Source organism: Drosophila santomea, chromosome 2R (assembly GCF_016746245.2).
Source record: "Drosophila santomea strain STO CAGO 1482 chromosome 2R, Prin_Dsan_1.1, whole genome shotgun sequence".
Classification (NCBI taxonomy): Eukaryota; Metazoa; Arthropoda; class Insecta; order Diptera; family Drosophilidae; genus Drosophila; species Drosophila santomea.
In genome coordinates, this window is record NC_053017.2 from 17,937,339 (window position 1) to 17,959,966 (window position 22,628).

The window sequence follows — 22,628 nt, forward strand, 5'->3', positions numbered from 1 at the left end:
CACTTATAGTTTTAAAGTAGTAACAACTTATTTAATGTATAAATAATTGGTTTAAACCATATTTTGGAATATCTTGCTATAGAAAATAGACCAATATCTAGCAAATTTATTTTTCATTTTCCACCTGCAAAGTGTGCGCTAATTCGCTCTTGTTTGTTCCCTTTCCAGGTAAGCATATCCTGCGCAATCCTTTAGCCGCCCAGGACTAGAGGTGGGGCTTCGGTTCCTGTTTATTTATAACGCCATTAGGACTGCATCCGTTGCCAAGGGCGAGTTTTGCAGCCCCGATCCCGTCACTGAATTGATAATAATTGGATTAGCACATCTTTTTGCGAGGGGTACGAGTTACGACGGGTACGAGGGGCGGTAAGTGAACCGTTGGACGTGGAGGCCAGCGGTTGGTTAATAGTGCCCGAAAGGCTTACGCCACGTTGGCCACGCAGCGAGGCATCACTGTGATATATGGCCGGTTGTTGGCTGGTGTGCTGGAAGGGCGGCGGCGGTTTGTGCCTGCAAAATATTTTGCAAAATTTTTCAGCGCTTGCCACATTTTTCAATATTTCTGTCGAGAGTTGGGTGCGTTGCGCTCCAGCAATTTTACATTTTATATGGCCGAGCATGACGACCTAAATCGACTTAGCTCCCCTCCATATAAACATGTGTATGGCTATGTATGTGTGTATATGTATATACCTCTCTCTGTCTGGCGCTCTCGCACTTTGTGGCAGCAAGTTTATGCGCCCTAAAGTATTCATCACTTAATTTCCACGTGCCGCTGCCATTTTCAAAATTTATGACTTCCCTTTGCAGCTATCTAGCTCTCTAGCCTTCTATGCACTGCCCCACCCCTTTTGGCCATGCTGACAGCTTTTGGCAGTGGGTGCTACGTACATTTGGCCAGAGGGAAAATCCCCATTTCGGGTTACAGTTTGCCGTTTGCCATCTGTCAGCGTCCCCAAATGGAATTATGTCAGCTAATTGAATTTGACGTCGACTTGACATGGATTTATGCTCTAACGCAGTTGCCCCGGAACCAGCGGAATAATCAAATTTTAGCGGAAAATAGTTTTCCATTTTTGGGGGCATTTCTCGTTGGGTTGCAATTTGGCAGCAACTTTTTACGTGTGTTCTTTGGTTCAAGGCAAATAGCAATATTGGCGATTTAGTAAACTAGAGTGGAACAAAATGTTACAATTAAACGGGAATTTTGGAAAAGTCTTTTAGAATTGCTAACAAAATATTGTTTTGGTAAATTCGATTGGTAGCAACTTGTTTGTTCAAAGCCATATTCAATCACAGTTCAGAGTTTGTGCCCGAAATTGATGATGTGCATTTTTCAAGCTCAATTTAAGATTAATCAATTGTTTTGCTTGCCTTTGATTGAACACTCGATCACAGCTGTGCGGTCTGGTGGACATTTAAAATGTCGTTTATCTTGTGGCTGTCTGCGCTTTTCCATAATGACCTTTCATTCACTTTTTGATTGATTTTGTGGTCAGAACACCACAATTTCTCTCTATAATTCGATGCTCCTCATGGCGACCGTGCTCTTTCCCAGTCCCATGTCACTTTGTGCAACTTTTAACAACCGCACTGCGTATCTGTGGCCAAAAATAATGAAGATTTTATGGCTAACGGCTCGTCGATTTCAATACACAGCGTTGGTTGGTTGGCGTTGGTTCAGTCAATCCGCAAAGATAAAACCAAAACTGCTTGCAATTGAATTCCCAGTCCGCAACGAATGCAGCATCAATTGTATACAATTATATGTTGTCTGCTATCTGAAATAAACACGAAAATCTATCGAAACGTAACGAATTGTGTTGGACGTGCCTAACTGTTAATGCGGTTATAATACGCCACCGGATTATCATTGATTATGGGCGTGGGTGGGTGGGTGGTGTGTGTTGATGATTCTCGGGGGTGTGTGTGTGCGAACACGCCCTCCAGCAGCAGAAATAACTGTTTGTGCGCGTCGATCCAAACAGACACAAAACGCACAAAACTCGACACTCACCACGTTTATGCGTTAGATAACTCGAACTAGCAGACCTACTTTGTGAATTAGAAAACAGAACAGGTTTACTTGCTTTTCTTAATAATAAAATTGGTTTTGCCATTGGAAGAATAATTAGTATTTAAAATTTGATGTCTAGAACTATCCTGTAAAAACTATTCAGGAACTCCTCTCGCACATTTATGCGATTTTGATATAAATCAGCTTAATATATCAGCTTTGCATGAACGAAGAAGAACAGCTTATTAGCATATAAGAACGGCATAGGAAAAGGTGATCCAGATATCGACTCTGCATAAACCATCGACAATTTGGAATCTAGTCCCCCGCCTAACGTTTCTCCGTCTGCCGTAAAACTTTGTCGAGTGTATAGACATAATTTCAATTTTCATTTGGTATTAATGTCTCTCCTATAACTGCTTATGTGTTTGTTATGTGTGGCTGTGTTTGTGCACAAATTGCCGCAACCTTGTCTGGGAAATGTATTAGGAGGTGGTGCTGGTGGTGGTGGGTGGACTGGAGTATAGGGTTTCCAAAACTTAAATGAGCCCCTCGTTATATATGGCTGCAAAATGCGGTATTGGCAAAATCCCAGGAGCGCGCTTTAGTTGATAGCACTGGCGAGATAGATGCAGAAAAAAACTGGTTACCACTCAGTTGAAATAGAAGAAAAATAGGGTTGGTAAAGTGGTATAAATTCCACTTGTTTTTTACGAGTAGCGACCAAGCTTTAATAACTGAAATATGCCAAAGAAAAAGTTTGTTGTGATGAAATATGCTGGAATTTCATTTTATCGCATAAATCTGTAGGGCACTAAGCAAACAATGCTCGTTCATAAAACTGGTAAGTATATTTTGTTGAAACTGGTATTTTGTCAAAACACAAGTTAGACTTTAATTAAAAATCGCTTGGCTGTCAAAGAGTTTCATTTTATGATGAATTTTTAGAGCAATAATAAAGGGAGCTACTTATTGATTGTTCAACAAAGTTTTATTAAAATCTGTTTAATGAGCATTACAAACTTTTGAAAACAAATTCATACAATTAATTAATTCTTCTCTTAAATGAATCCAAGACTTCTACCATCTTCTGTAATTAGTCGAAACTCAAATAATTTGCCCACAATTCGTTTTTAATTAAAAATAAATATTCAGATGTCCCAAAAATCCGAAAGGCCCTCTCCAACAACGGGATTACAGTCTCAGACCTGTGAAGTAGCAGCGAAATTTAAATTTCAAATCAAAGTCTCCTTCATGGGAGGGAAAGAATATTTGATGGCTGCAGACAAAGGCCGTTAAGTAAACCAATCAAAGTGGAAGAAGTCCAGGCCGCAAAAAGAATTTCATAATATCGCAGCAGGGAGGAGTAGGCCACAAAATGCCAGGGAAATGCAAAACACACAAACAGATTGAACTGGCCAGCCACATCCGGCAGACGCGGCGGGGTTTTCCTTAGCTTTTCCCACTTTTCCGCTTTTCCCGCTTTTCCGGGCACCTCCGCAAAAGAATCCCCGACTAGTTGTGCTCTTCGTTGCGTGCTTAATTAAATGATCATCATTTGCGCGCAATCAACGCACAAATAAATTTTCAGCCGCCATCTCTTTCTGGGCTTTTCCCCGTTTCCCAGTTTTCCAGTTTCCCGGCTCCCACTTTTCCGACATCCTGGTTCTGGTCCTGGTCCTGGTCCTGGTCCTGGTCCTGACCCAAGGCGTTTGTTAGTTGTGTTTGTTTGGCGGGTTTCCGCTTGAAATTATACCCTGACTACCGCGCCTGGCCTGCCTCGGCTGTTGTCTTAATTAATTCCTAATTTTCCTCTTCGGCTTTGACTCCTTTTTGCGTATTTAATTGAAAATTTCTTCAAAGAAATTCATGGCCGTTTCCATTGTTGGCTTGTTTATGGGTGAAAGGCTGGCTGCCAGCTGTTGGCCATTTGACAGACGACGCGTTTTATTCATTTGCATATTGCTTTGGCTTTGGCTTTGGCTTCGGCTTCGGCACTTTCTTGCCATTTTGTTATGGCTTTGTTTATGGGGCCGCCTTACGTTTCCGCTTTTATTGGCGTCCTGCCAATTGCTGCCCATAAATTTGATTACATTTCGGCCCAAGATTACAGCGCAAACCCTCGCAGGCCCTTGGGCTCTCAATTAGCGGGGTCAGGATGGCTAATTAAATTTCCACTGCAGCCGCAACAATTCGATAAAAAGCATAACGCATACGCCCTGATGTCCGCGCATTAAGTTTCCGGCGATGCATAATTAAAGCATTTTTGACTTGCAACCGGTTGACCAATCGATTCGATATAAGCATATAATGTTAATCAGCTTTCGAGAGATTCCCTTACAAATTGCTTGGTAATGTCATTATAATTCGATTGAAAAAACAGAAGAGAACGTGTCGCGACTGTAAGATACTTATTACTCGGATAGCTAGATAGATTAAGATTTAAAAACATTAAAGGAAATAGCATGCCAAAATTATATGGCCTAGTCTTTCTAGTTCAATTTTATAGACTAATTCCACCTGTTACATACTTTCTACCGACTCTAGCATACCCTGTTGCTCCACAAGTGACGGGTATAATCACTCCACCGGCCTCAGTGCATAATTGCATTTGCAGTGCCAGCCGGAGTATATTGCATTCGCACATTCATCACATATTCGTGTCACTTGTGCATCGATGTGGCTTATTAAGTGCCGCTAGTAGCTGCTCATGCAATTAACCCAATTCGGCCAAATGAGTTTTACATGTTCAGCCGCGGTCAGTAAGAGCCGCTTTTTGCTTCATTTGCAGCTGGCTAAATGCTGTCGCCACTTCTGTGCGAATTTACGCAGCAGTTTGTGAGAATTTTAATGCCAAATTTTAATCGTTTTCACGAGCTTGTTAAAGTTTAGCAGTGCAAAGTTTTGTCGGATAAAATAATAATATAAATTTGCATACAGGCAAAGCATTTATATGTTTAGGAGCGTATGAGCTGCTTTGAAGCTTAGGAATACACTAATACGCGTGGTTTCTGAATACAACATTAAACTCCAACTAGGCAAGCTGACTTTATCTATCGTCTGTTCCACAGAAAGCAAATTGACAGCCACAGAGTCTTTTGTTCGAAAGTTGTATCTCCTCTTTTTACAACACACGAATGCGGGGTCATAAAAATTAGACAAAAACATGGAAAAATCTAACAAAAACCAAAGAAGCCAGAACACTCTGCTCAGCTAATTTTCAGTGGGTCCTTTGTTTGAATCCCTATTTTTGTGAAAGCCTAACGCGCTTTATTTAACACTCGCGGCTCTGAACGCAAGCAAAATGGCACAAATATACATATACATAAGCTAAAATCGGCAAAACAGAGAGTTGGGGAAACGCAGGGCGGCAAGCAAAACAAGTCATAAAGATAAAGAAAATTTATGGAGGCGGCAAGAGAGCTTTGAGGGAAAACAACAACTTTGTGGAACGAGGAGTGCGGAGAGGGGGGCAGGACAAAAGGATCCAGAAGCTGTGTAGCAGGAAAATTAGGTTAACGATTTTTCACTCTCGCCTGCAGAAGCGCAGGATAAAAACAAGGAATATGTTTTCAGCAGCCAAACGAAATGGAGACTATCTGTTGTTTTTGCGACTGAGTTTAGCACAATTTACAGTCGACCCGTTACAGTTTAAAGTTTATGGGGGCCCGCCCTTTGTCCAAAATGTCGCCTTTATCGCTAAACGATGCCTAAGTGAGGCCCCAGTCCCAACCACCCAGCACCACCCCTTTTGCAGGACACATTAGCCGGCAAGGACATCGATATCCCAGCCTTGGCATGTTCCCTTTTTTTTGGCTTAATGGCCAACGCCACCCGCAACCCGCCATCCGCTTGTGCGCTTTCCATTTCACTTTAAAGGCTGCCTAAGTCCACAGTTTGCGGTTACTTAAGGAGTCCTTTTTCTTACCCTCGACGCAGTCGCAGCAAAATTAACAATCCTTACAATAAATTCTTGGAACAACTGGGGCGGCGGGCAATCGATAGAGGGATTACGTTTTTTGCGGAAGAACATAAAATTAATTAAAATTAATTGCCGCAACATATTTGCTTTTGGTTGGCTTTCGGGTTTTTTTGGTAACTTTTATTTCTGGCTCCATGGAATTCGTTGTTTGCCTTTTGGCTGGGATTCTGTACCAGCTTGTTACAAAAATATTTCAACAAGCTGCGCACACAAAATAAAACCCAAAATCGCATGCACAACAATGACGGAGAGGTGAGGCTGGCATCCTGGCAGGATGTTTGGCTATTGTGACCTACTTGGAGGTGTGCGGCATATGTTGTGGGCCAGCTCTTTGTGTTTTGGGCCAAGTTGTGGCTGAAGGCTTAGATAAGCTTCCTGAAAGCCTGCTTCTGCTGCTTTTGCTGCTGCTGATGAAGTGATGTTTCGTGCCCAACTCTGTTTGCTAAATTGTGTTCCCGTTCAGAAGGCGCTCAATATTGGATGAGTGGTATTTATAGAAGAGCAGGAAATTCTGCGGAACGAGAGCTTCAGTTTAAGTGGGTGGTGTTCAGGAAACAGGAATAAATTGGAGAAATTTTATGAGCCTGTACCTCATTTGTAAGCTTTGTATGTTAATTTGTAATGTATTTAATAACAATATCTGAATATGGCCTGCATATCTCGTGAAAATAGGTTACTTTGCGCATTTTTAAATTAATTTTTTATATATTTTCCAGTGTGAATAGATGCACCAGTTTCAAAGGGTATTTTACTAACGACTTTGGGTGTGTTCATTTCCTCTGGCGCTCGCCCGTTTGTGGTTTTTGCCTACCATATTGTTGATGTTGTTTCTCTTTCATTTTTTCGTTATTGGAAATTGAATTCAGTTGCTGTTTTCCCAGCTTTTTTCTATTTTTTTTTTTTTGTGTGGTCTTTGCAGCTTGTGGCTTGCTGTTTTCACTGTTTTTGTAGCCGCTGCCGTTTTATATTTATATTTATTTCTGATCTTCGTGCTTGGGGCTCCCTATTGGTGCAACTTTTGTGCGGCCTCAACCTCAACTTGGCTTTGGTCAAGCATTTGCCTTAAAAAATAGTTTATGAAGTATGGCAAGTATTTCCATTTGCCAGTTTAACACTGTTGTAAATGTTTTACAAAAATGGCAAAAAAAAAGAAATGGAAAAGAAATGTAATAAAAACGGGGGTGGAAAAGGTAACTGCTTGTGTCGACCTGTTTCGTCCTTTGGCATGTCTAGGATTCTGTTTGCATTGCCAATGGCTGTGTTCGGTCTAGTAAATAACAACAAAGTCAGAAATTGCAGCTGCCTGGGATGTTGTTGTTGCCTGGCAGTGCATAAATATGCTAAAAATGTAAATATTTCGAGAAAAATATTGCACAAGAAAGTCACGAATCGTACATGTGTATTTGCTTGGCTACAAGTCCGTTTCCTCGTTTGCCATCGCCCCTTTTCATTTCGCTGGCATACAGAGCGTATGCGTAATATTTCACTCACATCGATGCATTGATAAATATGCAAATCGAGAGCAATTTCATCGCAATTTTATCGAACTTTTAATTAAAAGACAATCAAGGCGTCGAGGAATATGAAATATGTGCTTAAGCTATTCAAGAAAAATCTGAATTGCGAATGTTTCCGATTCAATTTTACAAATGCTAATAAATATATGCAGCTTTACTTTTATCAAAAAATATGAAAACCATACTGCAGCTTAAGGGCACTTTTCGTTGGTAAGCTTGGCTTCTGTGTTTTGTAATATTTCTGTTGTTTTTATTTTTTTTTTTTTGTGCGTGTCTCGAGGGCGCAACGTGTAAACAAAAGTTTAGACTTTAGTGCGATAAGCGCTCCTGTGTACGCATGTGTGTGTTTCTTTGCTCGGGTGTATGTGTGCAGACGCTGACAGTTTACATGGCAGCAAAGTTTCAAGAGTTTAGCCAACAAAACTGCCAAAGGAATTACATAAACATTGCGGAAGGAGAAAGGTGAAAGCATTGGCTTGTGCAGAGAAGAGAAGAGAAGAGGCAGAAAGCAAAAGACAAGCCAGGCGGGCGCCTGATTACGAGTGGAAAACAGAAATAGCACAGCGCAAAAAAACGCAAGATACTTCCCAACTTCACGTTGAATGTCTACCTTCAACTTTAGCAACTTTGATTAAAAATTCCACTAATAAACAAACAAACCCAAAAGTATTCCTTTCACGTCGCTGCCTCAGTGCCCAAGAGCCTTGTCAAGCTGCCTGGTTGACAAGGGGCACACACATGTGGGTATTGTTATTATAAAATTACCTAAACTGGCTCATTTAGGATCCTACCGTATAATATTTAAATAAGTATAAAATAAAGAATAATTACATTCGTATATATAAAACATTATATAGAACGCTAGATTGAATATTATAAAAAAATCACAAAAATGAGATAACATATTGGTTTAGTTATCACAAATCAAATTAGCCTACTTAATTTATTAAATTTTAGCAATAGTGAAATTGTAAAAACGTACAGGTAAAAAGGGACAAATGCAAATGTTTTAAACATAAATTAAGCACATGTGCATAACAGCTATGAATTTAAACTTCCAGCTAATCAGCGTATATGTTGTAATTTCCGAAACAGCTAACTGAACAGCAAACCCTTTTGCTCGAAAACACACAATCTCTGTTCCCAATCGTTTCACCTCAAGATGACAGGAGGGGATTGCGGAGGGGCTTTTGGAGAACTTTGTAAGCTCAATAAACATTGCGTTTACCGAAAAAAAAGTTTCTTACTTTCTATATGTGTATGTGAGTGCATATATATATATTTTTTAGTTGCTGTTTGCTCTGCACTCCTGTGTGGGTGCGTGCGCCTGTATGGGTGCCGCCATTTTGTTGTGTAAACTTGTTGGCGCGGCCAAAAGTTTATGCCCACCCACCCACTAACACACACACGGAAAGGGGCACACACACACACACGCAGACGTGAGACTCCCGCTTCTGCAGCCATTTTGTAAATTTCATGTGCATTATATTTGCAAATTTGCGTTGTTTATTTATGCGCGGCAATGCGCAGAGCACAACACACAACATACAACGTACAACATGCAAACACACACAGGCACACACAGCCACTCACGCACACAGATGCGGCAAACCAGCTAACGCACACACTCGCAAGCGACTGGGGAGCGTTATTTGCTCGTTTGTGGTTGTGCATAATGCACGAGTATTTTGTTGAACTTTGCTCTTTAATTGCAATTGCATTTTAAGCTGTAACAATACTCGAATTGTTTCATACGCTTGTGTGTAGATGTGGATGTGCATGTGAGTGGGTGAGTGAGTGTGAGCGACCCTAAATAAATTTATTAATTAAATATAGTTGCTAATTAAAGTTGTGCCAGGACCCAGCACGTATCCGCCATGATAGCCCCCGTATATTCCCACTTTCCTAATTGCATATTTAATGGGCAAAGCTTGCCGTTTGACTTATTGATTGGCTTTCGCTTGTTGTTTTGGATTTGTGCAGGAGTTCAACTGCTAATTAATTTACACATTGTCGCTATGCGAGAAATGGAAAAGCGTAGAGGGGAAAATTGCATTCGGCACACAGCTTTTACAATTTGTGTATTGGATTGCAAAACAGCATTTTTGCGTTTGCCAATTGCACAGATATGACTTCCCTGGTGGTTATTAATCAACTGTGTTATTCACACACAGCACAGTCGCAAACTGTTGCTTTCTGCACTCGTTTCTTTTTCTGATTGATTTTCTGATCCACTTCAATCCAGAAAGGAAAAATTGGTAACGAAATAAATGGAAAGTGTTGTACTTTGCAGCGTTGTTTATCACACAGAATTGAATTTAATCATATTAATAGTCTCCCCTAAACTTGGCTTATACTTGATATACCAGAGTTATTATTTAAAGGGTTTATATAAATACACAGGAATGCAGTTGGAAACAAAAGTGTGAAAATTAAGTTTTAAATTAAATCAGACTATTCTAATTATTTGCTGTGCAAGTATTTTAATCTCCTTCAATCAGATTTTCTTGAAATAAATTTCGGACTCATTTTGCTGTACTCAACTTCACCGTAGCAACATAAAATTGGCAACTAAATCTTCATGTTCTTTGCTCCGGCAATTTGGTGATTGTGCCTCGCTATTGGTTTTATTATTTTGTTCAATTACTTGAATGCAACGAATTTATTGACGACAACAGGAATTTCCAGTTAAATGCGGGACTTCAAGTGTCTGTGCATGTGCGTTCCATTTCAGTTTGTTTTTATGAATGTGGCTTGTTTTATTTAGCCGCTTTACGAGCCGAGTAGCGGAAAAGGGGGAGTTGGGTGGGTGTGGGTGGGTGAAATGGGTGAAATGGGTGAAATTGGGGCGGAAGAGTGGGTGGTTGGGCATGGGTGAGTGGTGAGTGGTGAAATGTCGCTGACTTGCCGCAAGAAATCAATCAAAAACTGTGGCAAGTACAAAAGAAAAGAAGGCAAAAAATAACAAAAGGCTCGGCGCACGCGATGCTCATCAATTTGTGTGTCATTCGGAGAGTGTCCTTGCATGCTCCTGCGGCTCTGTGTGGGTGTGCATGTGCATGTGTATGTGTGTGAAGGATGTGCTTCTGCCAATGTGTGTGCTAGCGTGGGTAATGCCTGGCTTTTGTGTTTGCTTAGTGCAGTGCAAACAAAGGACAATGCATTCAGTTCACAATCATTGGGCTCCTCCTTCTTGCCGATTTTCCCTCTCCCAATGCCACACTCCCCTTCCACTCTGTTGCTCCTATTCCCATTTCGCTATTGCAACCTAACATGACTGACACACTTTTCATCCTACAATAAGCCATTATAATGAATGTAGCCAGAAAGTAAGCCAAAAGCCCAACACACATTCCATTTCAGAAAACAGGAAAGCAGAAAAACCGGCTACAGGAAAAAAACATTTCGAAAATTGTTAAGAGGGGCAAAGATTGGGGGATAATACCCCTAGGTGTTGAATTCAGAGAATTGTTAGGTGTATGCTGTCTAACAAGCAGTCTAAATAGGCATTAGGGATTACCAGTAAAATCAATACTTGCCTGGCTGCCAGTTTGAAAGTAAACCTTTCAGTTGATACACAAGCACACAGATTTCGGTGCACAATTTGCAATTCATTAGTTAGCACTAATAGAAACGGCTTTAATTAAAAAAGTCTGATAAATATGGGTGTGTTTGCAAAAGGACCTCTTAATCCAAGTGGCAAACCTGTTTCTGCTCACTCCTAGTTCAATTTCAATAATTGAAATGTATGTTTGCTAACTAATTTAGCAATTGTGGAAAAGTCATAAGCAAACGAATGCTATTTAGAAGACATTCGCTTAGCCACTTGTAGGCTCTGGAATTTTCGGAAATTAGCTTCGAATAGAGCATTGTCATCCCGATAAAGCTGGAAAGTGGAACATAATTGACACTGCAATTTGCCACAGTGAGGCATGCGTCATAAAGACCATGTGTTGTTTGCGGACAAATGACAGATGGACCAGACGGATAAATAGGAGACCCAGTCGGAGACAGGAGGACATCTGACAGGACGACTAAGTAAGCTAAGCAACCCTCATTTGTCAGATGATTTTATAAACTGTTGTTGTCCTGCTTATCCTGCCATTGTGATGGTGATGGTCATGTAGAAGTTGATGGTGCCTCCTTACGCAGGCCAACAGGCATCTTGTTAGCTTGTTATGTTTTTGGTCAATTTCGTTTGTAATCCCCTTTGAGCCTCTCGCAAACATTCGCCTTATTCGGCTCATTGTGAGGGCGTCAATAGAAGCGGAGACATGGGTTGGGAGATGGGTTGGCTAGAGAATGGGGCCAAGTGACAAGTTTAATGCCAGCTTTCTTGTTTGCCGACATAATTGGCCAGCTGATGGCTTCTGGAAGAGGCAGCAAGCACCAGGCAGCAGGCACATCTTGGCCTAATCCCGACATGTAGCTGCAAACATTAATTAACACAGATAAGGCTGAGAGGCAGCCGCAACTGCAACTAAAAATCCTTCGACCCTGCAGTCATTAAACTTAAAAGAACAACCCAGAAAACTGGCAATGAAAGCGCACACTGAAAGAAAAACGCTTGGTGCTTTACAGTCAAGGGAATGCGAGGAATATATATAAATCATTTATAAAAATGCCAAATGTAGTAATGCCAATTATTCTTATTTGTGCCTGATGTCCTTATATATTTTTAAAATTATACTTTATGAAAAGTTTTCCTGCGAATAAATATCCTTTATTTCATCCTAAGCAATATGTTTATCGCATTATTTAAAGTGTTATCGTCACCGTAGAGTAAATTCCTTTGCACACGACTGTCCGGACTTTCTTCTCTCTGCGTGTCTGCGGTTGCCAAAGGATCCAAAGTGGGAGGTGCGGTTACCGGAGCCTGGAAATCTCCCACGTACTCGGTGTTGATGCTAGTGCCTTAGCGAAATCTAGGTTACCACATCACAGGCGACACCAAGTTGACATTTTATCGGGAGTCGTGACTGCTAGTTCCACTGGAAAATATGACTGAAATTACTATTAACAGGCAGTCGCAGTCGCACTCGCAGTTGCAGTCGCAGCTGTATTCGCTCATTCCACTTCCTTGGCTTTATTGAGCGCATGAGAAGTGCAGCATTCCGCATTTTGCATTCTGCATCCAGCATATGCGGCGTATGCGTAATGTCACTGCTGTGGGTGGTGTGTGCCACCCTGGATGTGTCTTAAGGCAGGAGCTGCAGCTCCTGACATGTGACAATGTCAGATTTTTGGATCTCCCACTGCTGCTGATGCTGCTTTAAAATTCAGACGTTATACGCCGAGTGAGCCGGGCGAAATTAGGTAAAATGCTAATATTTATTTAGCGTAAAGTGATACTCGCGCGTGTATATAAAGCACTTCATATGAAGCACATGCATTACGTATACGCCAGGTGCGCGTTTCTACACAATTTTCCTGTGGCTCATTTATATTTTTGTGTTTTTTTTTTTTGGCTGTAATCTATTAATAGCATGTCCGTCAACGTTTCGGGCTTTCCTATTTGCCTGGACTGACAAGCCAATTAAATTTGACATACATAATTTAGTGCGCTGCGTGAGTAGAAAGGCAAATAACAGACAATCACTGGGAATGGGAAAAAATGAATTTTTAATTAGCGACCAGCTGAATGCATGATTATAGATGGATATAGAACGTGTAGAGAGGAATAGGCTGTGGAATAGGCTGGATATCCAGCTAATTTTAGATCGAACGAGTGGTCTGAGTGCATATCAATCATGTGACCATCCTCGCATCTAATTAAACTTATTCATCATTATACGAGTATATGTATATATTAGGATGCAAGGTATATTTGAATTAATTGCATCACTCTGGACAGACATCGTGTAGGTGTGTTTATTCATTTTCCCAACGTAGAATCAAGCATGGATGAGTTTCAGCTGTGGAGCCTGACTTGCTCGGAGCTTAACATTTAAGCATCGGATATAACCGTAGCCACACATATAGCATTCCATCAAACAGCACACGTGCTGACACACCCATTTCACCGGCTTTTCCTCACAGTTTTCCCGCTTTTCCCTCCTCTGGCCATGATATTGCTGCGTTAATCCTTCTTCTGCTGGCTTATTTATGTGTACTTTCCTTCTCTTATTTGGGTTTCTCACTTCTTTTACTGTGTTTTTCGAGGCGAGAGACAATGCCTGTGCCGGCGGCGACTTAATGCCTCGGCTATTAAATTCAAATTTATTGCCTATAATTAAATTTTTTCGTGACGGAAATCGCAGGAAATTGAGCATCCAGCCAAACGAAAACAAGCGACCAAAAAAAAAACCCCACGAATCGTAATTCATTTTTCGCACAGAAAAACCTGTGTTTGCGTGTGTGTGTATGTGTGTTCGTGTGTGTCTGTGGGTGAGATAGTGTGGGGAAAGTGTGTCAGCTGTGCGTCATAAATTGAATGAAATGTGTGTCATATTGGTTGGATTTATACATATATTAATACCGCCCGCCCGGAGCATATTTTTCTGCCAATTAAAAAGCAATACGCCAGCGGAGGCAATGTTTACCATGAGTCATAACAGTTGCTTTTGGCCAGCTGCCAGATTGCACTATTTAGATATTGTTATGTTCAATGCTCAAGCAAGGTTGCCGATTTTCAATTATGATATGACCAGACGGACACACCGAGCATAGAGAATCGAGCCAGGCAAAATATACTCCTAAGTTGCGGGGCCAACGGGGCGTATGCGCAATGTCTTTTCATTCGAATGCTAAATGAAATTTATGGGGCATACGTGGCATGCATTCATATTACGTGCCGTGCCGCGAGTCCTGCTCGGCAGTAATTTCCGGCAGCTTCGTGGCTGTTTTTGGCTTTTAATGTGCATAATTAAGCATTAATTACGCCCCCGCCATTCATCGCAATAACCCAGAAATGGTTGTTTTTACAGCGCCCATTTATTTGGCCACCTCGGCAATGTACCGCCCCCCAGATGTGCGATTTGCAGCATGGGACATGGGTGCTCAAACCGCGTCACCATATCGGGAAGCCATTTGCACAATTTAAGCATTTAATTGCAAATTTATTATGATTATTCTGCGGCCATTCTGTAATTGATTGACCGTTGCGTTCGGTTTATATATGTAGATATGTGTGTATATGTGCCATTCTATTTTGTTGATTTGTCTGGGAAAGCGAAAGCTGCTGAACAGCTGTGTTCTGCTGACCTTTATTGGTATGAAGAAAAGGCAAATTATCTAGACTCTTGGCAGTTAAGTCTAGTAGTAGTAGTCTCAAAAGAAAATTATTGCATTTTGTAGGGTAATAATTATCTTAAAATAGACTTAAGCACTTTCAATATGTTCTTCTACATTTGTTGTGCTTAAAAAGCTATTCACTGAAGTTTAGTTATGAGTTAGTTAGTTTTGAGTTACTACAAAAACATACATACAAGTTAAAGTTACAGAGTTTCTTCAGTTTTCCTAATTATTCTCGTATTGATTTGGGTTCTATGCATGCAAATGCAGAACGTTGTTTGCAGCCAAACATGGAAACTTGTTTGGCATATTTGACACTGTTTCCCAGAGTCAATTTATTAGCTCGATTTCTCAGCTCGTCGCCATGCAGGAAAATCTGCTGAAATGGCCAGAACTTTTCACAAACTCTCCTGCAGACGCCCTCGCACCATTTTCGGTCATTTCCCATTTTCCCCAATCCATTTGACAGCTGAGCGTCTGCTACAGAAAGAACTTGTCAATTACCCAGAGTGCCACCCAGGTGGTGCAGGAGGAAACTATGCCAGCGAATAAATAATATTTCATTTGACATAGTTTCCAGAAATGAGGGAAAAAAATGGAAACGGCTGTGATGAAAGCCAGCGGCAAAGTTGAAAAGGCAGAAATATGCTTTGTAGTTTAGTCATTCATTAGTCGTCGTCGCCATCATCGTCATGGCCTGTTGTCAAAGAAGTCCGTCGTCTTACACTCGCAGCAAAACTTGTAAATTAAAAATGCGTCCGCAGAGAGTGGGGAAAACTAATAAACAAGCCGGCAGCACGGCACAGCAAAAGCAGAAAGAAAAGAAATGGAAATATAAAAGCGCAAAAAAAGGAAAATATCTCAAAATGAAATGGCAGATGAAAGCAGAGAAAGGGGAAAAAGTGGCACAAGTGGCATGTTGCAATGTTAATTGAAGACAAATAAGAGCCGTTGCGCTGCTGCTGAGGTTACTCGATGAGGCCGACATCCCGAGATCCGGCACGGAGGACCATGCAAACAAAAAACCGCAGCCCCAACATCAAAGGCCACTGCAGCCGAGTCCGCTACAGCCCTAGTCCCTTGATCCTAGATCCTAGACCCGCGCCTGGTGGTGCTCCTTAGTGGCTCCATGGCGCTCTATGGGTGGGTGTTCATGTGACACACCCAAATGACTTTGAGGCCCAGCGCGAACTGGAGCGCAGCAGTTTTAAATTACTTGCGGTAAGGAAAAGGAAAAGGCGAAAGGAAAAGCGATAAATACAGGACGGAAGTTTGCTGGCGAAAAAAAAAGGAAGAAAGCAAACATTATCCAGGTGCTAATCAAAGAGACGGAGCGTTGCCATGATTAAGTTTTTATTAAAAAAGGAGTTTCATGTATATAGCTAAAGGAAGGAAAGTTATAAAAAACAATAAGGAAAATATATAATAATTTATGACTTTAAATAGGTTGGCCTCTTCAGTCTTTTGTATTTGCTTTCACCTAAATATACATAGTTATATATTACCCATGTCCCTGTAAAGCTAGTATTTTCTCTTAATTTAAGGTACTCCATTTCCTCACTTTTCACGAGCTATTTGTATATTTACCCCCTCCGCCTTTTACCACTTGCACTACGTTCAATTTTACCATACTTTTACAACCCATTAAGTATTTTCCCAATTTCCCATACCGCATACCCAGCATTTCCCATGGCAACCATTTAACGCGCACCACTTTGGCTGAAAAAGTGTCGCTTTAATTCGACGCGCAGCCGTTGCGTATACGTAATCTGCCACTTAAGTTGACACCATTTCAAACAGTTGAAAAGCACTCTATTGAATCTTGAACGCAGAGAATGGCTAGTGACAAACAGCTGCTAAATTGCAAATATTTGCGAGCATTTTCAGCATTTCTTTCTGTTTGGCTACGAAAGCTCATTAAATTTTAATGACACGCCACTGATGAGCTACAATCTCCCGTTTCGGTTCTTTTTCGCCCGCAGGTCGCACCCACAATGCCAACTATGCACTGTACCACATTGGACAACCGGCGACGGCGGCTGTCAAACAGTTTGCGGAATCGGGCCGCACGGATCTGCTGGACAGCAATGCCGGCGAGCAGCAGCAGGTCCAGATGCAGTCGCAGATGCAGACGGGCAAAGCCCCATCAGGTGGGATCACCAGCAGCAGCAGCAGCAGCAGAAGCAGCGGCACCACTACTTTCAACACCACAGCCACGCCCACTGGTGGTAGTGGTGGCAATGGTGGCACCACCGAGCGCAGCGTGTTCGACGAGTTCAGCATGCCGGCGATTCCGTTGGGCGCCGGACGCAGTGAGGCAAAAGTGTTTGTCGACAGCAATCACAGTCTGGTCTCGCTAATGACACGCATTGTTCCCTCGCCGGACTGGTTCATCGGCGTGGATTCGTTCGAGGTGAGAGCATGAGCCACAAAATCACACAAAATCACAACGATTCAATTTCTGTTCGGTTTTTGCATCTATATGCAGAGCTATTATTCCACAACACATAGGGGCTTTCAGAAGCTAGTACCTTTAGATCTTAATATTTTCAAGCACATGATTTACTTTATACCTGCTTAAACAATACAATAATGATATTAAATAGGCTTTACCTTCTTTCACAAAATATATTAAGAATTTGTTAACATTATTATTAAATAATTAAACAAAATTATAGTGCATTTATTACCTTTGCTTGCATGAAAAAGTCTTCTTTACCAAGCTTAAATACTCTGCAGTGTAAATTGTCCACAAAGGTGGTTTTTATTATTAAATTAATCATTACGTATTAAAAGTGTTAATTGTTTTGAATGTAAATTTTTTGGGTTATTCAATGAAACGATTAGCTCATCTTCTTGTTTCTTCTCCGACCACACATTATTTAAATCAATTACAATTTATGAGTAACATTGGCCTAAGGCACAGCACATTCCTTTGTGGCTTATAATTCTAAAATTAAGCCTAATCGCTTAAGGATTTCACGAAATTACTTAAAATCTCTTTGAAATGCCCGTCGTATTTCAGCTATGCGTGGGTGGCTCCTGGATCGATACGGTGACTGTTGAGCTGGATCCTTTGGATGCGGGCACGGATAATGGCTTCACCTTCACGGCGCCCAACTGGCCAACAGCGCCGCAGGGCGTCATCTATCGGATCACCTCGCGTTATCCTGGCCATCCTGCGGGCAGCTTTTATTATCCGAAGAGCAAGCGACTGCCGCCCATCGCCACGTTCCAGTTTATCAAGGTGAGTGGACGGCAAACGATCCCCAGACCGCTGCTGCGGATGGCAAAAGGTTAAACAAGTTAATTAACAGCAAATTAGCAGTCGAAATGCCTTTTGCCCAACCATTCACGCCACTCGGGAAACCCTAATGACTTTTTCCAAAAAACCAAAAAAAAAAGACAAAAAAAATCCAGTGCGAAAAAATCAAAGTGCTAATGAGCCATTAGCATTACAATGGCGTCAACAGCGTCTACCACATTCGCACAAACGCACACACACACACATAAACAAAGCAGCCACTTTTCTCGCCATGCAAACATGTGTAATGGCTGTGCGTGTCTCTTTCTCTCTCTGTGTGTGTGTGTGTATCTGTGTAAGGGTGTGCGAGATGGTGTGCGTGTAAGGGGCGTATTCCCTTGGCTGCGTGTTAATGCGCTTTATAAATCAGTTGAGTTCACAGCTTGGATCGTGGAAAAAAAGGAACGCACGAAATACGAAATGGCCAACGAGAAAAAATACCGGAAATAATGATAATTACCTTATAATTATTTGGGCCAGAATACCACGGACATGCAGAAATGCGCTAAGAGAAAATGTAAACAAATTAAAGCAGTTCGACAGTCACGGGCATAGAAATGAATTTTATCGCTTTTTATAGCATACATCTGCGGGCCATTGAGTATGCACAATTAGTTTAAATGGGTGTGTCGAACTATAATTCATGGGCTTAAATTTGACACTTATGGAAATTATCCCAAATTCAATGAAATTAGTAAATATTTTGAAGATTTTATTGAATTTAAAATGATTGTGTCAGGAAATAGGGTTATAAAAATTAACGACGTTTTGAAATGTATTAGCATTTTAATAGTATTTCAAAGTTAATTTTAATGTGCATCGAATGACAGCTATTGAATTAGAATTTGCAGCTATGCTAATTATTTGCTATGCTATACAAATTAATAGCGCGAGTATTATTTATGAGTGCACATTGTATGATTGAAAATCAAATGGGGGCCATTACGCTAAGCACAGGGGAAAGGATCCGGAAAATATCTGATTGAATTCCCATATTGCATAGCAGAACCCATGAGAAAATAATTTCACTTACCACGCCGAAACATGTCCTGCATTATCCTTATGGAGGCACAGCCATTATGGGGTTTGTGTCATTGTTTTCAAGCGCTGCAATAAACATTATTCTGCACTCCTTAATAAATGCCAATCCATTAGGCCAGCCAGACACAAAGGACAAAGCCAGGACCTTCGGCCAAAACGGCACTGCAACAAAGAACCCTCGAAGGCAGTAAAAACGCCCCAACCGAGCGGAGTGGGTATACAGCCAGGATACAGGCAGGATACAGCAGGACGCAGGGTGGCTATTGGAGCATTGTAATTATATTGCTGGACATCCAAGACATCCAAGATATCCAAGGCATACAAGACGTCCAGAAAGTGGCGCACTTACGGCTACAATGCCCTGGGTCGCTCATCAAAATTGCTTTTATGTGTGGCCCAAAGCAGCGCACATAAAATTTATGCCTCGGGCGCCACTTCCATTGCTCCACCGCCCATTGCCAGATGTTTCGACTACGTTTACATAGTTTATTTCGCAGGGGCACTTTATGCACAGATAGGTTTATATAGAAGGGGCAATTGCTACGTGGACATGGGCAAGTGGGCGAGTGGGCAAGGGGGCGTGGCTGCCCACAGTACGTGCGGTCATTATTCTTTATTTGTTGCCGCTGCTCGCCATGCAGCTCGTATTATTGTAACGCCTTTTTGACACTACTAATTTTAGTTTTATTTTCTAGGCCTTTCGGAGTGGGCGTGCTCAAGCTTCTACTGCTTCGGTGGGCGGTTTTGGTGGGGTACATTAGCTGTAAGGTGGCGTTTGGCCTTTGATTTTATTGCTGTATGTTGATATATGAAAATAAACAGCCACGCATTATACACTGATTCATTAGCTGTAAGGTGCATTACCTATTACCAATTTATTATTTGAAAACTATATGAAAATAGCCGAATTTATTATAAAATTGAATTAGGACTTTAGCCCAAGTTCATCATATTGACCAACCGACCATTTGGTTTTCTGGGAAACTATCTCCCCAGGGCAAAGAAAGTTCGCATTGGTTAAACCGAAAGTCTAACATTTTATTAGTGTCCAAAACGCCCAAGGCTGGCCAACAGAATGGAAAGTTATTTACTTATATGCGTTATTTTATGGCCAGCACATGTCCCAGGTCCTAGTGTAATTATGTGTTGATTTGCTTCCTCTGAATCGCCCAACAGCTGAGGGTAGTTGGTCGTTGTTAGTTGGGCATTAAATTCTTAAATTCACAGGCCCGAGAGCGAATTGCTGGAATATTTGTGTGTCATTTAGTGAATGGCAAAAGGCACGTAATCTCGGCAGCCGGGAATGCTGAGGGTTTTCACTCGCCGTCTGTGTAATCCACAAGGAATTTCACAGTTTTTCCAGCCCCATCCCCTTTTCACTTCCCACTCCACGCATTCTAGCTTTTTGTGTGTGCTGGATTATTGTGTATTTTAATGCCACTAAAGCAACACGCGTCTCTCTCGCCATTGTTTTCTTTCATTCTTTTTTTTTTTCTGGATTTTTTCGTTTGTGTGTTTGTTTGTTTTTTGCAGTGCCTTAGATTTCTTTTTTGGATTTTTTCATTGTGGTTTCTGGCGCCGCTGTCGACGCATTTGCAGAATGTAGGTACCAAAAGGTAGACCAAGATAAGCCAGCAAAAAGCGGAGGGGTCTACAATAACAATGCGTATTGTATATAGAAAATGACAGCGGCCCAAACAAATAAATTAAAATGCGCGACAGCGCGCCAAACAAAGTTTTTCATACCCTCGAAGTGTCACAGGGATGTGGGGCATGTTGGTACTAGTGTTACAAGATCCTGCATAGTATGGGTAGAGATATTCTTTATTTAGATAAATTTACTCAGTAAATATTCATTTTTTCATGTATAGAAAACAATATTAAATTTAGAAAAAAACTGAATTTTTTTGTGTTAAATTCTTCGCTTATGATTTGTGGTTTCCAAAGTTCGAAAGGCTTTCCTTTCGCTAAGGTTGCACAATGGCTCGAGACTGGCGTTTAATACCCTCAGATTCCATGGACGCTCGTGGCCATTTCGTACCGCTGCTGCTGCCCCCCTGTGGCTGTGTCAATATTTGCCACAAATTGAAATTAGCAGCGCGTTAAGAGCACCTGTACTCCCGGTCCTTGGCTGCTCGGCATTCTGCATCCCCGTATCCCCGTATACCGTGCACGGTGTTGCTGATGCCGGGCACATAATCCCCGTAAATTAATATGCCGCACATGTTCTTGGAACCGGGGACTAACCTTCCGCCCCTTTTGGCATCCTATTTGCAGCTGAGGGAGTACGAGCTGAGCGAGGTGTTCAACATTGCCGAGGACGATCGCAAGTACGAGACGGTCCAGACGCAGACCCACCTGGACGCGGAGCACAATCACGTGGAGATGAACAACGAGTTGTCCGCCAGCATCGAACGGGAGCGACAAACGGAGCAGCAGCAGTTGCAGCACAACGACGACGAGAGGCAGCGCATCCGGTCCCAGCTGTTGGCCAAAATGAATCCCATGTAAGTGCTCCAAATGTGCCATAAGCTATGCTAAAAGCCCTGCAAAAAAACAAAAAAAAATCAAACGGGTAATGAAGAGCATGTTGTAGAAATGTAATTTAGCAATGATCAACTTTTAATGGCGCAAATATCCCTCAAAGTAACTCTTATAAAAGCCAACCAAATAATCTCTTGTTGGGGTGAAAAACTTTTTCGAATTGGAATTTGCATTTTGCAACGTTCTCGGTCTGCAGGCAATTCCGAGTCAAAGGGATTTCAAGTTAGTTTTACAAATTTTAATTGACAGTTTACCAAATTTTTGGTTTTACTAAAATGTTAGCTTTATTAGGGAATATTTCTATAAATTTAATTAAAGTAAGCTGAATAAAATGTCCCAGATATAGATATTGTTTCTGAAATGAATTGTTTTTATATGTGTTCGGTAAGCCTAACAGTTCAAGGCATTGCAGTCTCTAGGTCGAATGATAAGCCTTCAAAATAGGTAAAACGAGTCATTGTGTAAAGCCCACTATAAACAAGACAAAAACTGGTTATCTTATAATTATCGACTGACAAATAACAAATGATTAATCAATAGATATCGCCGAGTTTCCTCGTCAGACTGCTGAGAAAACCTAAAGTGCAGAAGTCGTTGCCATTCGAAAGCTTTAACTGTTTCAGGCCAAGTGTAAGCCTTAAATGGCACGTTTCGTATACGTAATCTGTTTTGGAGTGCAGAGAGCGCTTCAATTGGCCCTATTTAACATATGCGTAGAGTGCTTCCCCCTAACTCAAGACCAACTACTTTCAACACTCTCGGTGTACATATGCATTCACATATTTAAAGCAACGTGCCAAGCCCCGAGCTGTTGGAAAAACAACCGAGTGGGTGGTTGGCAAGGGAGGGAATGAAAAGGAATGGTATGGAAAGGAAAACAGCTTTCTGGCACACTTCAAAGCACATTACACCACTTTGGAGGCGTCGGGTGTGGCCCAGAACTAAAGACCGAAAGAGCCGAGGGAGAGTCGCCCAAGTGGCACGTACCTG

The 22,628-nt window shown here is 41.5% G+C and overlaps 1 protein-coding gene across 1 annotated transcript in view; it reads left to right on the forward strand.

Annotated features, from left to right (window-relative positions):
- The window catches only part of LOC120445301, a 43,561-nt gene that overhangs the window by 13,552 nt on the left and 7,381 nt on the right, over positions 1–22,628 (forward strand). Inside the window, exons 2-4 of the mRNA XM_039625610.2 lie at positions 16,732–17,162; positions 17,775–17,996; positions 21,372–21,601. Coding sequence (XP_039481544.1) covers positions 16,732–17,162; positions 17,775–17,996; positions 21,372–21,601 — 883 coding nt within the window. The remainder of the gene's footprint in view (positions 1–16,731; positions 17,163–17,774; positions 17,997–21,371; positions 21,602–22,628) is intronic.